General features: G+C 63.8%; 6 protein-coding genes across 6 annotated transcripts; 3 read left to right on the forward strand and 3 right to left on the reverse strand.

The window, feature by feature from the left end:
• Window positions 1-101: 101 nt before the first annotated feature.
• AMSG_08598 (uncharacterized protein) lies at window positions 102-1,128 on the reverse strand (the record flags this gene model as incomplete). The annotated part of the gene is made up of 3 exons (XM_013899579.1): window positions 102-243; window positions 324-698; window positions 737-1,128. The coding sequence occupies 3 exons, from the start codon at window positions 1,126-1,128 to the stop codon at window positions 102-104; spliced, it is 909 nt and encodes a 302-aa protein (XP_013755033.1).
• A 771-nt stretch (window positions 1,129-1,899) lies between these two features.
• Window positions 1,900-3,693, reverse strand: AMSG_08599 (uncharacterized protein; the record flags this gene model as incomplete). Its single annotated transcript, XM_013899580.1, has 2 exons — window positions 1,941-3,693; window positions 1,900-1,912 (listed from the first exon to the last, which is right to left on the reverse strand). Exons 1-2 carry the CDS (start codon window positions 3,209-3,211, stop codon window positions 1,900-1,902), a joined length of 1,284 nt encoding a protein of 427 aa, XP_013755034.1. The 5' UTR covers window positions 3,212-3,693.
• Window positions 3,518-4,786, forward strand: AMSG_12187 (uncharacterized protein; the record flags this gene model as incomplete). Its single annotated transcript, XM_013899675.1, has 2 exons — window positions 3,518-3,913; window positions 4,115-4,786. The coding sequence occupies 2 exons, from the start codon at window positions 3,518-3,520 to the stop codon at window positions 4,784-4,786; spliced, it is 1,068 nt and encodes a 355-aa protein (XP_013755129.1).
• A 214-nt stretch (window positions 4,787-5,000) lies between these two features.
• On the forward strand, window positions 5,001-5,906 carry AMSG_12188 (uncharacterized protein; the record flags this gene model as incomplete). Its single annotated transcript, XM_013899676.1, has 2 exons — window positions 5,001-5,021; window positions 5,043-5,906. The coding sequence occupies 2 exons, from the start codon at window positions 5,001-5,003 to the stop codon at window positions 5,904-5,906; spliced, it is 885 nt and encodes a 294-aa protein (XP_013755130.1).
• Window positions 5,907-6,271: 365 nt separating this feature from the next.
• AMSG_08601 (uncharacterized protein) lies at window positions 6,272-8,767 on the forward strand (the record flags this gene model as incomplete). The annotated part of the gene is made up of 2 exons (XM_013899581.1): window positions 6,272-7,181; window positions 7,716-8,767. 2 exons carry the CDS (start codon window positions 6,272-6,274, stop codon window positions 8,765-8,767), a joined length of 1,962 nt encoding a protein of 653 aa, XP_013755035.1.
• A 643-nt stretch (window positions 8,768-9,410) lies between these two features.
• On the reverse strand, window positions 9,411-14,046 carry AMSG_08602 (AIR9 protein; the record flags this gene model as incomplete). The annotated part of the gene is made up of 2 exons (XM_013899582.1): window positions 9,411-13,978; window positions 14,017-14,046. 2 exons carry the CDS (start codon window positions 14,044-14,046, stop codon window positions 9,437-9,439), a joined length of 4,572 nt encoding a protein of 1,523 aa, XP_013755036.1. The 3' UTR covers window positions 9,411-9,436.
• Window positions 14,047-14,724: the final 678 nt, after the last annotated feature.

The raw sequence follows: 14,724 nt of genomic DNA on the forward strand, positions 1-14,724 counted from the left end.
TCGCCGTCCAGCTCGAGCAGTTGTTGCGGATCTCGGACGCTCAGCCGGAGGAGTTGATGGCGGCGTTGTGCACTCGACCACGTCGTCGGCACATTGACAGGTCAAGGCGAGTTCAACACATACTGCTCCAGCTCGAGCTCGGCGAGACGGGCACGCTCTCTGGTGACGCGAGCACGCTTGTCACTCGCCACCGCGGCTGCTTCGGCAGCACGGGCCTCGTCCTCGGCGGCGGCCATCGGAGTGCTTCGGCGGCAAGGCGGAGAGCGTGGAGCCGGGGGTGGGTGGAGGCACGCGTGGTGAGCTCTGAAGCGGCGGCAGCAGACAACACGCCTGCAGCGACCTCTGTGTGCTCGAGACGCGTCGGCGAGAGTGGCTGGAGCCGCTTTTGCACCGGCGCACCAACGCCGACGGCGGCGGCGTCAAGCTTGCGCTTGCGTGTGCGAGTGGTCGTGGGCTTGGGGGTGAGCGAACGCTTCCTCCAGTACGCCAGCCACTCGTGGCCGGCGCGCTCCTCGGCGTACGTCGGCGGCGCGTCAAAGGCCGGGAGCGAGAGAGAGCGCACGGGCGACGACGAGTCGTGAGCCTCGGACCCGTGGCTCGCGCCAAACAAAGCGGGCTCGGCAGTAAACTTGCGCTTGAAGACCCGCCATTTTTGCATGTACCGCGTCCAGGTGGCGAGCGTCCGGGCCATCGTCTCGCTGTCAGCTCTGGCGCAAAGAAGCCGGGAGGGGAGGACTTGGAGAGGGCCGAGCTCATGCGTTCGAGCCGCAGCTTGAAGAGCGCGAGCGCAGCGTCAACCACGAGACCCTGGGTGCGCGGCATGGTGTCATACCAGCAGTGCTCGCGCGCGAGGACGCGGACGGCTGCGGCCGGCGACGAGGCGGTCGGCACGCCGGCCTCCACCTCGAGGGCGAGGGGCGCGTCGGCGCCGGCCGGCCCGCCGCTGCTCCCCGCAGCAACGGCCAGGCACGAGGCCATGAGGGGGAGGAGGAACTCGACCAGGTAGCCGGCGTGCTTGTTCGCTCCGGGCCGGGGCTGGGTCGAGGACGAGGAGGTGGAGGCCGTCGAGGACGGCGGGGTGGCGGACGAGGTGGGAGGCGAGGACGCGGGCTGCGAGCCTGTCCGCATGGCGGGCGGTGCGAGCCGAGTGGGGGTGAAGGGGCGGCGGGCGAGGAGGTGCGTGGGCGCGGGGAGGGACGCTGAGCCTTGGACGACGGACGACGGCGAGCTGTGTTGGGCGAGCGAGATGGGGGCTGGCTGTTGGGCGGCACCCGCACCCGCGTGAGGCCGACGCGACCGGGCGGCCCCCGCCATTCGCGGGTGTGGGGCGAGGAAACAAGGAGGTGATGCAATATCGGACAAGTTTATCCGCTTGAACGCACAGCCTCCACCTGATCCCATTGAGGACCGACCAATAGAGGTGCCGAGGCGTGCGCGCCGCACCAAGCTCCCTGCCGGCCGCCGTGGAGCGGTGACGACTCGTGTGTCAAAACCTTGTTGAGCAACTGGGGGCTCAGCCGGTTCTCTTTCGCTTGCGTGGCGGAATCGACGGCCCAGAGGATGGGCCAGCCTCCGGCGAGCTGGCCACCTCGTCCAACGAAGCACTGGACGACGAAGCACTGGACGAGGTACCGCCGCCAGACAAGAGTTCCGCACTGACCTCGTGAGGCGACACAGAATCGGAGTCGCTGCCAGATGACGCGTCGGCAGGCGCTAGTGGTTGAAAGAAATGCGGAATGGAGCACTGCCTAGCCGTAGACTCACCGGCCCGCGTCATGACGTCTTCGAAAGTGTGCGACGACTGCCTTGCAAGTCGCCGCAAATTGACCACCAGACGCTTCTTCTTCTTACTTGTCTTGACACACGGGGCGCAGTGCAGCTCTTGAAGGCGGCAATACCTCAACTTTGCGGACTGCTGCTTGATGGCCCGCACCAGCGACATCACCTCCTTATTGCAGGCCTCCAACTCTGCTGCTGCAACTTCACCTTTGAGGCGGGCAACTTCACCTTTGAGGCGGGCCACCTCAGCCTCAGCATCCTCCGTGGTGGCCTTCGACAAATTGACCTCAGCTTGGGCCAACTCCACCTTCAGTTCCTCCACGAGCTTGTCCTCGATCTTCGACATGACACGAAAGGCATCACCCAGTGCTGTTGAGTATGCGTTGTAAATCGCGAGAGAGAACGGGTAGTACTGCGAGGGATCATTACCGAGGTGCGCATCGAGCGAGGCCCGGCTCTTGCGGTACGCAAGGTACCGCGCGGGCTGGTACTTCCTCCAAAATGCGTCAAGCTCTGCCCGACGATTTTGCTCAGCGTCGGAGAGTGTGACGGCGCCACCAGCGACCATCTTCACCACAGACTCGACAATCCTCGACAGATCGCCGAGATCGGTAGTCCTCGTCTTCACCGCGTCGCGCACATCCTGCTTCCCACACGAAGAGGCCACACCCTTCCGCATGTGGTCGAGCAACGACATGGTGGCGAAGATCGCACAGGTGCGCGTCAGCTTAGCGACGTCCTTCGTGGCGGCGCCCGCGTTCAAAGCCCCGGCCACTGAAGGTACGAACGTCATCATGAGATCATCGATGGCCTCGAGGACGTCGGTGTACTCGCCGGCCACCACAGCGCTCACCCTCACGTGGCAGCTCTCGATGGCAGCCTTGACAGCGGAGCGGTCACCAGAGTGCGAATCCAGGGCGTTACACAGCAACGTGCGAACAGCCTTCTCGTCGTCGTCGCTGCGGGCCCCAATCGGCTTCGTCAACAGGGCCACACTGTCCTCAGGCACAGACGAGTTAAACGAGCCGGTGAACCAGAAAATCCAATCGACCGTCTCCCGCTTGAGAGGAATCGACTGGAGGAACTTGCCAAGCTCGATGAAGAAGTCCGACGTCCGGGAGAGACCCACGGACTTCGATTTCTCCGAGACGTAGTGCTTCACTTGCGTGAGAGCAGGGAGCTTTCCCTCTACATGCAGTACAACGTCCTCACGCCCTTCGATGGTGATCGCCGCGGCCTGGGGTGAGGGGTCCGCAACAGCAGCTTGAACAAGTTGGAGGCCAGCGCAGGCCGCCTGGTACTCATACCCCGTCGCAGAAACGTGTGCCATGCGATCGTTGAGCGAGACGCCCCCGTTAGATACGGCCAGGATAGAAGAAACGCAGTCAGCCTCGAACTCGCCAGCGGTTCGCGACGTGCTCCGCGCAGACATGACGTGCTGGTGGAAGTGAAGTGCCGGGGACGGGGTGGTGTCCGTTGCAATAGAGCGAAAGGGTGGTCGTTGTTCAGGCGGTCACGACACCATCCTTGACATGCAACCAACCCACGCATGGCGGAGTTCTGGAGAAATAGTCGCCGACATCAAAACTCGCCCACGTGCGGCACCCCTCCACTAGGTCCAGCCGGCACCACTCTCTCCCTACCTGTATGTTTCCTTCTCCTCGGCCCCATCCTGTCCGGTGCGTTCGTGCTCAAGCGACTCATGCGATACTTGCCGATTCAGAGCGCACTTGCCAGAATGTCTGTGGAGTCGGACTCGCTCAGCTACGACCTTGCTCCCGGTGATGAAGACGCGCCCATTGACCTTCAATCGGAGGTGGAGAACATGTTTGACGAGGACATGGAGGCCGAGCAAGTGTTGGCCAAACTCATGAGGCGCCACAACCGGTACTCGCAGAGCTTTGCAAACAAGGTGGTGCGTGAGACGAACAGGCACAACTTCCTGCACAGCTGCCTCACGTGTTCGCACATGTTCGACTCGTGGCGCCAGCTGAAACAGCATTTGATCCGCGAGAAACACATCAAGTCAGGCAAGACCCACAAAGCTCAGCAACGGCAAGAGCTCGAAGAGCTCGACAATCGTGTCCGGGACAAGGATCCTGACGACTACTCGCCTGCCGAGTTGCGCACTATGGTGCGTGTCCGTCTTCGCTCCGCGTATCGTGAGCGCTTGAACCCGCGCCGTAAACGATAGCTATCACCTGACTGGCTTGGACGAGACAGTGCGACGGGCATGGCAGCACGAAGGAAGGAGAAGAGTTTGTATGTGCTCAGGTGTGAGGGGGGCAAGTACTATGTCGGGGCGACGCGCAACGTGGCGCGGCGGGTAGGGGAGCATGCCAAGGGGCGCGGCGCGGCGTGGACTAGCCGGCATGCACCGCTTGAGCTGGTGGAGGAGCGACTCATGGCGCGGGCGGCGGATGAGGATGCGCTAGTGAAGGAATACATGGCCCAGCACGGCATCGAGAATGTCCGCGGCGGCGCGTACTCGAGCGTCACCCTCTCGCATGTGCAGGCGCAAGCGCTGGTCACCGAGCTGTGGCATGCCGAGGACCGCTGCCTCGGGTGTGGCAACCAGGGCCACTACGTCCGCGACTGTCCAGCTGACTCGGAGTCGTACGATACCGAGTCGGACGATTCGCCGTCGCCGCCACCTGCACGGGTGGTCTGCTACGCGTGCGGCGAGACCGGCCACGTGCGCCCTGCCTGCCGTTACAAGTCGGCCACATGGTACACCTGTGGCGTGCTGGGCCACATCGCGCCCGTCTGCCCCCTGGGCGCCGACGCGGGCTCGGGCTCGTCGTCGAGCAGTCCTGAGGTGCCGCTCCGCTCGTCACGGTCGTCGCGGTCATCACGCACGCCATCACGGACCTCGCGCTCCTCAGGTGTAGTGTGCTTTGCGTGCGGCCGGTCAGGGCACGTCCGACCTGCTTGCCGATACAAGTCGGCGACGTGCTACTCGTGCGGGGAGTATGGCCACATCGTCCCTGCGTGCCCGAACACGTGAACTGTTGGTTGTTGTCCGTTCTTCCTCGCAGGATGCTCGTTTCGGGGTGGACGAAGGGGAAGCGACTTGGGGCTGGGCAGTTGTCGGTGGTGCGCTTATCTGGTGCGCCGCTGGCGGCGGGAGCACTGACGCTCCTGGTCAAGACGCTGGTGGTGCACGTGCAGACGCTCGCGGCGCTGGTCGCCGTGTTTGACAATGGGACTGGACGTCGGCCATGCGGAGCGTCACGTCAGCGGTCCGCAAGACCTCGCTGTAGGTGACCGGCCTCGAGTGCAACGGCATCGGGTTTGCGGGCGAGTACGTCCTATTCTGGGCGCTCGGGCCCATCATGCTCGCGGCGCTGGCGCTGGCGTTCGCCGCCGTGCGCCTCTCGTTCAAGTCGCACGCTGCGCGCAGCCCGGTGGGCGGGACGGCCGTCGGCCTGCTCGCCGCCGCCCGCACGGCCGCCCAGCTCCGCGCCGCCGCGACCAAGTACGCGCTAGTCACGTTCTACCTTTTCGTGTACCCGCTCGTCGCGCGCTCGCTGACCCTCTTCGCGTGCGTGCCCGAGCAAGTCTCCCACCCGCAGGCGAGCTACCTGGCGAGCGCGCCGTGGCTCCGCTGTGGCTCGTCCGAGCAGGTCTCGCTTGCGCTTAGCTCTGGTGCGGTGCTGCTACTCGTCGCGGCGGCGGTGACCGTCATCGCGCTGCAGATGCGGTCGGCAGTGGTGGACGGCCGCGACACGACGGCGTACGCGTTCCTGTACGCCGGGTTTGTGCACCGTGCGTGGTGGTTTGAGGGCGTGGTGCTCGCCCGGCGTGTGGGCGTCGCTGTGTTTGCCTCACTGCTGCCGCCCGGTACAGTCTTTGCCAGTCCAGCGCTCCAGGCTGTTGTGGTTGCCTTCCTCCTGGTGCTCCTGTTCGTCCGGCCCAACCGGACCAATCTCGCGCTCCAGCTGGAAGCGGCAGCAACTGTGACGGCGCTGATCTCGGTCGTGCTCGTCCAGAACATGCTGTACACCGCCACCAAGTCGTCCCTCGCCGCGATGACGCTCCTCGTCATCGTCCTCAACGGCGCTGTCATCGCCGCCCTTACGGCTGGCCTCCTCGCTCCGCTTTTTGTCCTCCTCCGCGGCCGCTGACCTCTCTCCACGTCCGAAAATGATCGTAACCGGTGAGCCGGCCGATGCCGGACGACTCAGCTGGCTTGCGCGGAGCGGCCGTCCCAGCGGCCGTCCCTCATCAGCTCGCCCCACCCACCACACGCTCGCCCCCACCCACACGCCCCAAAACCGGCCCACCTCTCAACCACCCCCAACCCCATTTACCGCCTAGATCTAATGATAATCCCCGCACCCATCCCCTCCCCCGGATTGCCGACCCGGGTTCGTGACCGCCACTGCCCCAGCTCACCACCCCCCCACCACACGCATGCCCGCTGACCCCGACAACATCGAGGCGGCGATTGGGTGCTACGAGGTGGCGCTGGATGTGCGCACGCGTGAGTATGCTTGTCGGCAGCTCGACCTTTGATCGTAACTCGGCCACCACTGGTGGCGTTCTCGCCGTCCTGCAGGACTTTAACCCGCAGGTGATCTCTTCCGGAGCGGTCGCTCACCCGGCTCTGCTCAGCCTTCCCTATGTCCGATACGTCGCGGCACACGTTGTACTGGACAACGTCACCGTCACTGACAATGGCGCTGCCTATGGCGGTCTCTTCTTTCTGGTCGGCTGCTCGATTGAGGTTACTGGCCGCGTCCGCGGCTGGGGCAACAGCGTGCTCGGAGAGGCAGGATCAGTGGCATACGCCTCGCAAGCACTCGGAGAGCACAAAACTGATCTGGGGGTTCTTGTCCGCGGGACAAACAAGAGTCGCGCTGATCTTCGCAGCGCGTGCCTGCCCGTGCGCTGGGGAGGTGATGTGGCCACACCGATTGCCACCATCGAGTGGCTCGTTGGCGCGGATCAGCTCAACGGCACTGCCGTCCCGTCGGGCTTTGCTCTACCGCACAACTTTGCTGTTGTTGTTCGCGACACCAACGGTGCGCTGGTCATTGATTCGGATGTCGTCATCGAGCTCCAGGTCTACGATGGCAAAGGTGGGAGCTTCGCCATCTTCGGCGGAACGCCGCAGATCATTCTCCGCCATAACGTCACCGAGCTGACAAGCATGGGCATTGCTATCACTTCGATGGATCAGATCGGATCCTGGGTTACTGTCCGCGCCTTGGCCTCGTACGCTGCGGTGGAGGGCTTCTCTAACGTGGCTACACAAGCCATCTCGCTGCTCATCGATGGCTGCCCTGGGAATCGACCCCCGGTGCCCCACGGCGACAGCGCACTCGTCTGCGTCTGCCCCGTCAATGCCATATCGATGCAGCTGATTGACGCCGAGACCGGCGTGCAGCGAACAGGCTGTGGATGCACCGCCCAATTCTGGACGCCGAGTCTTCCGGTGGCGCGATGCGATCGTTGCCCCATCGGCGGAGACTGTGTCGGTGGCGAGGCCAAGCCAAGTGCGGCTGACGGCTACTTCCCCACCTCGGATCCAAGCTACTTTCTTAAGTGCCCGATTGATGGCGCATGTGCAGGCTCCGGAACTTGTGCTGCTGGCTACAGTGGTCGGCTTTGTGCCAAGTGTGCAAGCGGATGGTACGCAACGGGCCTGGCTGCCGGGAAGTGCACGCAGTGCAAACTCGGCGCCGCCGGAACAGCCGCCGTCCTCGCGACCATCGGCGTGCTTTGCATCTTCTTACTTGTTGGCTATGTAGTCACCCCGCAAAGCATCAGCAACGACCGCGCCAGTCGTGCCCCGGGCTCGTTGCAGGAAGCGCCGATGTCGCTATGGGACCGGAGCCGCAGCCACACCGGCAGGATCAAGACCTTGGCTATGTCTTCCATTATCGAACTTGTTGTGGTCGTTCTTCTTGGTGTCTTTGGTCTTGCAAAAGCCTGGGAGGTCGTGGTCATCGGCCTTTGCCTTGTCACGCTAAGCCTGTACGCCGTAGTCGACAGGCCTGCACAGACAACCCGGATCTCTGCAGTGCTCAAAACTATTGTGGTCTTTGTGCAGACAGTCGGTGCGGTGCTAAGCTCTGGGAATGGTCTTTTGTCATCATCGTCGTCGCTACACACCATCTATGGCGTGCTTCAGCGTGCCAGCCTGACCCTCACCGGCCTGGGCTGCCTTGATCTGGGGCAACTGGGCCTCCTCTGGCTCTTTGTGGCTCTGACTGCCGGCCCGGTTCTCCTCTGCCTCGCCCTCCGATACGCGCCATGCCAGAGTCAGGGCATGCGGCGCCGAGCCGAAGGTGCAGCAGGCACCCTCGGCTACCTTTTTGTCTTTCCACTCCTGCACCACTTGCTGGAGCACCTCTCGTGCGTCCCCGATCCGACGCCTGGTGCCCATCGCTCGTACCTGGATGCGGCACCCTGGATCGCTTGCGGCTCGGACGAACACATCGCACTCGTGGCGTCGGCTTTGAGTGTTCTGCTTGGTATTGCCTCTGCAGTTGCCGTCACCAGCGCAGTGGCCTGGTGCGCCCATCAAGCTAGTGAGCGCGAGATCTGCGATGATCGCCTCGTCCCGCTGCTCGACAGTGATGCGATGGTCATGGTTGCCGAGCATTCGCCTGTTGCCTTTCTTTGGCACACCTTCCGAGCCGAGGCCTGGTGGTATGAGGGTGTGGTTTTCACGCGAAGAGTGGCGATTGCGGTGGCGGTGGCGACCATTCCGAGAGGATCGGTCTTTACCAGCGGTGTGCTAGCCGCGACAGTCGCCGTGTCGCTCGCGGCTCACCTGCACTTTCGTCCGTACATCGACGAAGTCGCACACCGCATGGAGATCACAGGCCTTGTGGCCGCTCTCATTGTCATTCAGATTGTCGGCATGATGGAGCAAGCCGAAGCCGAGACTTCGATCGCCGTCCTCGCCGCCGAGTTTGTCATTGTCACCATTGGCGTGGTCGCGACCGGCCTTGTTGTGGCAGCCGGCGCCGTGTAAGCGGCATCCCAGCCTTTAACCCTCATCGGTACGGTCGTTCGGACGCGTTGTCGCGCGTCTCAAAGTGAACAACTCGATGATGCTTGACTTCCCGGTGGGAGGCGCGCCCGCACGTGATGGCGGCCGACACGTAGACGCCCGATCAGCCGGGAGAGCGCGGGGACTTCTTGCGACGGACGAGCTTGCCGGTCGGCGTGGCTGTGCAAGTGGTGGCACGCCATCTTGAACTGGATTCTGGACGCCGCGTACGCCCTCTACGCTGACGCGAGCCAACGCCCCGCCATGACTCGCTTGGCTTTCTCTACAGCATCATCGGCGCCTTCGCCGCCGTAGCCGACGCCATCAGCTCCGCGCCCTTCGCCGACTGTTTTCTGTTGTGGCAGCCATGAACACATTGTACTACTCTTTTACCGCAATCTGATGGACGTTGCGACGTCTGTGGAGCGTCGCGGAGCGCGCGGCTTGCGCGATGCACAAGTTTGTCCATTCCGTACCGTAAAAGGACTACAACCCCAGCCTACGTGGTGCGTGGGTGGTGTATGCGCGACAGAGAAGACGCAGTGCGTGACAGTTTGTTGTTGATGGAAGAGGGGGGGGGGGGGGGGGGGGCCTCCAGCCAACCCACGTCTCAGCGAGATCAGCAGGCTCAGGCAGTGCACAGAGGCACACTCAGCAGTAACCACGACGGACGGCGGTGCCGTCGGTCATGGCCTGGAAGAGGCGCAGTGTGAGAGCGATTTCGTCGCGGAGCTCGCGCGAGGCGCAGGTCATGTCGTACGAGGCGCCGTCCTTGAGATGGATGGTAAAGTCGGCGGGAGCGTCGTAGGAGAGAACGACCCGCGACTGAGCCGAGTATGGGGCCTTGAACCGGGTCTTGGCACCCGAGTCTGTCCGCTCGCGAAGCTTGATCTTCTCGGTGTTAGCGAGGATGATCCAGGGCTGCGGCGGCGATGCCGGCGACGGCTTGTAGCTGACGTCCCACGAGACTTCGCCGGCCTGGACGTGGGCCTCGATGCGAGCGCGCAGGTCGGCGCGGCAAGGGACCGGGTCAGTAAATGCCTCCTTGGGCTCGCCACGGACGCCATCGGCGCGGACCGGGACAAAGACGATCTTGAGGTGGTGGTCGACGTCGTCGGCGTTGCCCTTGTACTGCGAGAGCTTTGCGCCCGGAATCTCGGCCCAGAGCGAAGGCGCGTCCTTGGACGCCCGCATCCAAGTCTTCTCGCACGGGCCCTGCGGGTGGCCAAAGTAGAGGCCGCGGATGCGGAAGAGGGCGTCGTGGGCAAACTCGCCCTCGGTGGTGATGGTCAGCTCCTCGAGGCGCGGGAAGGCTGACTGGACCGGCGGGGTGGTGGCGGTGACGGGCTCGCCCTCAACACCTGCGGCGTCGACGGGGATGGCCTCGACGGCGAGCGTCTGGGCCACGTCCTCGGCGGTCGGAGTGTAGGTCGAGAGGTTGCCGCGGGCGAGGGCAAGGCCTGCGCGGAGCCACTGGAAGGTCACCCGCGACGGGTCGGTGTTCTCGGTGGCGGTGAAGATGGCGTGGAGGACTTCGCCCTCCATGGGCTCGCCCTCGATGGTGAGCGAGAGAATACGCGGCGGGCCAGCCGAGATAGGGCCGACCGGCGAGGCACGGACCGGCTCGCCGGCTACGCCGTCAGAGCGGACCGGAGTGTAAACAAAGACGAGCGAGGCGCCAAAGTCAGTTGGCGTTGGCTGGTACGCCATCTCGGTTGCGTCCTCGATGACGGTCTCGTTGCCCGCGGCGTCGAGCCGGAGCCAGGCAAAGGCCGACGCGCCCTCGGCGCCACCAAAGTACATGCCCGAGCCGACAATGAGCGAGAGTGGCTCGGAAGGGTCCTGAACAGTGGCACTGACGTCCGAGACCCGCGGCGCGCCCTGGTGGACCGGGCCACGGGTGGCAAGAGCCACGGTCTCGCCAATCTCGCCGTCGGAGCGGACCGGCGTCCACTCGAAGAGCAAGATCTTGCCGACGTCGGCGTTGACAGGGGTGTACTCGAGGGTCTCGGCCACGCACGAGCCCTTCTCGCCGTCCTCGATGCGGTACCAGGCGAAGACGTGGTCGCCCTCGACACCACCCGAGTACTCGCCCACCGGTACCAGGGACTTGCCCTCGACCGGCGCGTCCGGGTTGCCGTACTCGGCGGCGTCAGCCTCAGACTCGGGCAGGAACCAGTCGAGCGAGGCGAGTGCCGGCGGCGCGGGTTTGACCACAGGCGTGGTGTACGAGAGAGTCTCGCCGCGGGCGCCATCCTCACGGATCGGAGTGTAGTCGACGCGGAGCTTGGACTCAAGGTCGTCGGATGAGACCTTGTAACTCGCACCGTCGGCAATGTGCTTGGCGAGCGATTCCATGCCCGGGTAAACGCGGTACCAGCGGATGAGCGAGGCGCCCTCGACGCCGCCCGAGTAGTCGCCGGTGACGGAGAGGACTGCGCCCTGGGCGAGGGTGCCGGCGACAGCGAGGCTCTCAAAAGCAGGCTCGCCAGGCGCAACGGCGCCGTGGACCCGGATGGTGACGCGGTCGCCACGGACGCCGTCGCAGCGGATGGGGCGGACCTCGACCATGACCTCAAAGCCGACGTCGTCAGCAGTAAGGGTGTACGTCCACGAGGCCTTGGCGCAGAGGGCAAGCTTCTTTGGACCGCGCATGCGGTACCACTTGACCTCGGATGCACCCTCTTCGCCGCCAAAGTACAGGCCCTCGACAGCAAGGGTGGCGCGCTCGACGAGCTCGCCGGTGATGCGGCCCTCGATAAACTTGGGCTCGGCCATCTCGATGATCGGCGTGGTGTAGATGCCCGGCCGGCCCTGAACGCCGTCCTCGCGGGCAGGCTTGATCTTGAACTTGAGCACACGGTTGATGTCGTTGTAGCCTGGGACGTACACCATCTGGTTCTCGGTTCCCTCGATGAGCTCAAAGACCTCATGATCCTCGTCCTTGGAGCGGTACCAGGCGCAGCTCGACTCGCCCTCGACGCCGCCGAGGTAGACGGCAGTGGCAAGCAGCTCCTCGCCCTCGACAAACTCGCCCTCGACGGCAACATAGACAATGCACGGCTCACACGGCTGGACCGGCTGCGAGGTAAAGGCGCGTGCGGGCTTGCCGAGCTTGCCGTCGGTCCGGGCCGGGAGGTAGTCGACGCGGAAGAGGTATCCGACGTCGACGAGATTCGGCGTGTACGTCTTGGAGCGGACGTCGTACATGAGCTCCCAGTCGTCGGGATCGTCGTCAATATGACGGCGGTACCAGGTGATCTGCGAGCGGCCCTCGATGCCGCCAAAGTAGTTGACGGCGGCGGTGAGCGGGTAGGCCTCGAGGAAGGGACCGTCGGGGTGCGGCTCGATGTGGAGGTTGGAGATGCACGGCGGGCATGGCTGGATGGCCGGCGTGACCGCCGATGACGGAATGCCGGCGAGGCCGGCGGCGTTGACGGGCGTGTACTCAAACTTGAGGACGTGGTCGACGTCGGCAGCCGACGTCGTGTACTCGGACGAGGTCGCGCCCGGAATGGGCCGGAACATCTGCGTCGAGAGCTTCTCGGAGCGCAACCAGCGGAAGGTGGAGATGCCTTCGCGACCACCAAAGTACTCGCCGAGACCGCGGAGGACGGCGGTCTCGACAAAGTCGCCGGCGTCGGACGCGACGCGGACATTTCGGACGGTCGGCGGCGCGGCCGAGATGATGCCCGACTTGCCGAGGATGGCCTCGCCGATGGCGCCGTCGTCGCGGACGGGCGTGTACTCAACCCGGAGCGTGCAGTCGACGTCCTCCTTGACGAGCGTGTACTCGCGGACCGAGGCTGACGAGATGAGCTCGGGCGCGGCGTCGGGCGGGCAGCGGAACCAGGTGAAGAGCGAGGCGCCCTCGGTGCCGCCAGCGTAGCTGGTGACGGCGGTGACTGTTGCACCCTCGACGAGCTCGCCCTCGATCGACGCCGAGAGCGCGCGCGGCTCCGAGGCGACAATGGTGTTGGAGATGGCAAAGACGGTCTCGCCAAAGTCCTCGGCCTCAACGTTAATGACCGGTGTGCACTCGACCTTGAGCGAGCAGCCGACGTCGTCGGCTGTCGCCACATACGACGCGGTCACAGCGCCCGGGATTTCCTCAAAGTAGCCCGAGCGGTCGCCGCGGAGCCACTGAAAGTCAAAGTAGAGGCCGGTTGCCGCGTCGTAGCCCTCCTGCAGGTTGTCGTACCGAACACCGTCCCACACAAACGAAAACTCCGCTTGCAGGCTGGCGCCCTCCTGCGGGTAGCCCGAGATGGCGGCGGCGAGGAGCGGGAGCGGAGAGGCCAGCGTCTCGTGCTTCTGCATCTCAAAGAGGAACATCTGCGGGTCGCCGTCACCGACCATGGCGCCATAGCGAATGGCGATCGAGGTGACTGCCGAGAACGAGGCCGCGAGCTCGTGATCCTCGGGCGAAATGAGCTGCCCGTTGATCTTGCGGATGGTCGGCCCGCAGGCAATGACCGCCGTCAGCATAAACTGCTCGTGGCGCTCGAGCGGGTTGCCCACGCACCGCAGCGAGTCGAGCTTGGGAAAGGCCGGCATGCCGTCAAAGCTCTCCACGAGGTTGTGCGAGAAGAAAAAGGCCCGGAGCGACGGCTGCGGCTGCATGAACCGCAGCGAGGTGATCTCGTTCTGAGTCACAGAGAGCGTCTCCAACAGCGGCATGGTCGGCAGGTCGTCGAGCGAGACCAGCGAGTTGGCGTTGAGGTACAGCTCGCGGAGGTTGGGCAGGACGCCCAGAAATTCGAGCGACTCGAGGCAGTTGGACGAGACGTCTACCACCTTCAGGTTCGGCATGTAGCCCAGGCCCTGGAACGAACGAAGAAAGTTGGAGCGGAGGTAGAGGAACTCGAGCCGCATCTGATGTGCGCCGAGGCAGTCGAGCGACTTGAGCTCGCGCTCGTTGAGCTCCAGCCGACCGTCACGAGGCGCAATCTTGTGCGGCAGCTTGGGCCTCCCGCCCTTCTTGGCCCGCTTCTTTGCGGCGTTGAGGCGGACAATGGACGAGTCTGCCACCGACGAGCTGCCTCCCGGCGAGGCCGTTCCCCGCGACGAGCGATCGTGGAGCGTCTGGCAGCCGACCTCCGACCACCGGCAGGCGAAGAAGCCACGGATGAGATGGGCGAGTAAGGGCCAGCCGGAGTACGACGGGAGGAAGAGCGAGGCGCAGCAGGCGAGCTTGTGAGACGACCACCAAGCGAAGCTGACCGAGCCACCAGAGCGGCATGAACTTGTGAAGCAGCCATATGGCGAGGACCACTTGTTGAATAATGCATACTCGCAGGAGTACTCCCACCAGTACCACTAGTACCATGACCATGACCATGCCTGCTGCCTCCGTCACGGGTCGAAAAACTTTGCCCACCACCACCACCATTGCCACCACGGCTACCACCACGACTGGCACCACGGCTACCACCATTCCGTCCAGACGGCGTACTCCCGTTGCCACTCCCGTACATACTGTATCTTCACAGCTGTACTACTGTATGGAGAGGGGACGTGTAGGGCGTGGACAAGTAGAGTGTGTTGCTGTTGGCAGAGTGCGGTGAGGAGGAGGGGGGGGGGGGGGGGAGGGGGAGGGGAGGGCGGGAGGATAGGTCGAGTATAAAGAATCCTAGGTCGTTGGCTCCACCGTGAATGAATGATCAATATTATGGTTATGATTAATGGTCATGATGGTTGTGGCCAAGGTCTACGATTAATAATGGTTATGATTAATGGTCATGATGGTTGTGGCCAAGGTCTACGATTAATAATGGTTATGATTAATGGTCATGATGGTTGTGGCCATGGTCAACGATTAATAATGGTTGTGATTAATGGTCATGATGGTTGTGGCCATGGTCATGATGGTTGTGGCCATCAGGGATCATCATCATCATCATCATCCCCATCACCACCATCATTATCACCACCCCCCC

This window comes from Thecamonas trahens (genome assembly GCF_000142905.1).
Source record: "Thecamonas trahens ATCC 50062 unplaced genomic scaffold supercont1.43, whole genome shotgun sequence".
In the NCBI taxonomy this organism is placed as follows: Eukaryota; order Apusomonadida; family Apusomonadidae; genus Thecamonas; species Thecamonas trahens.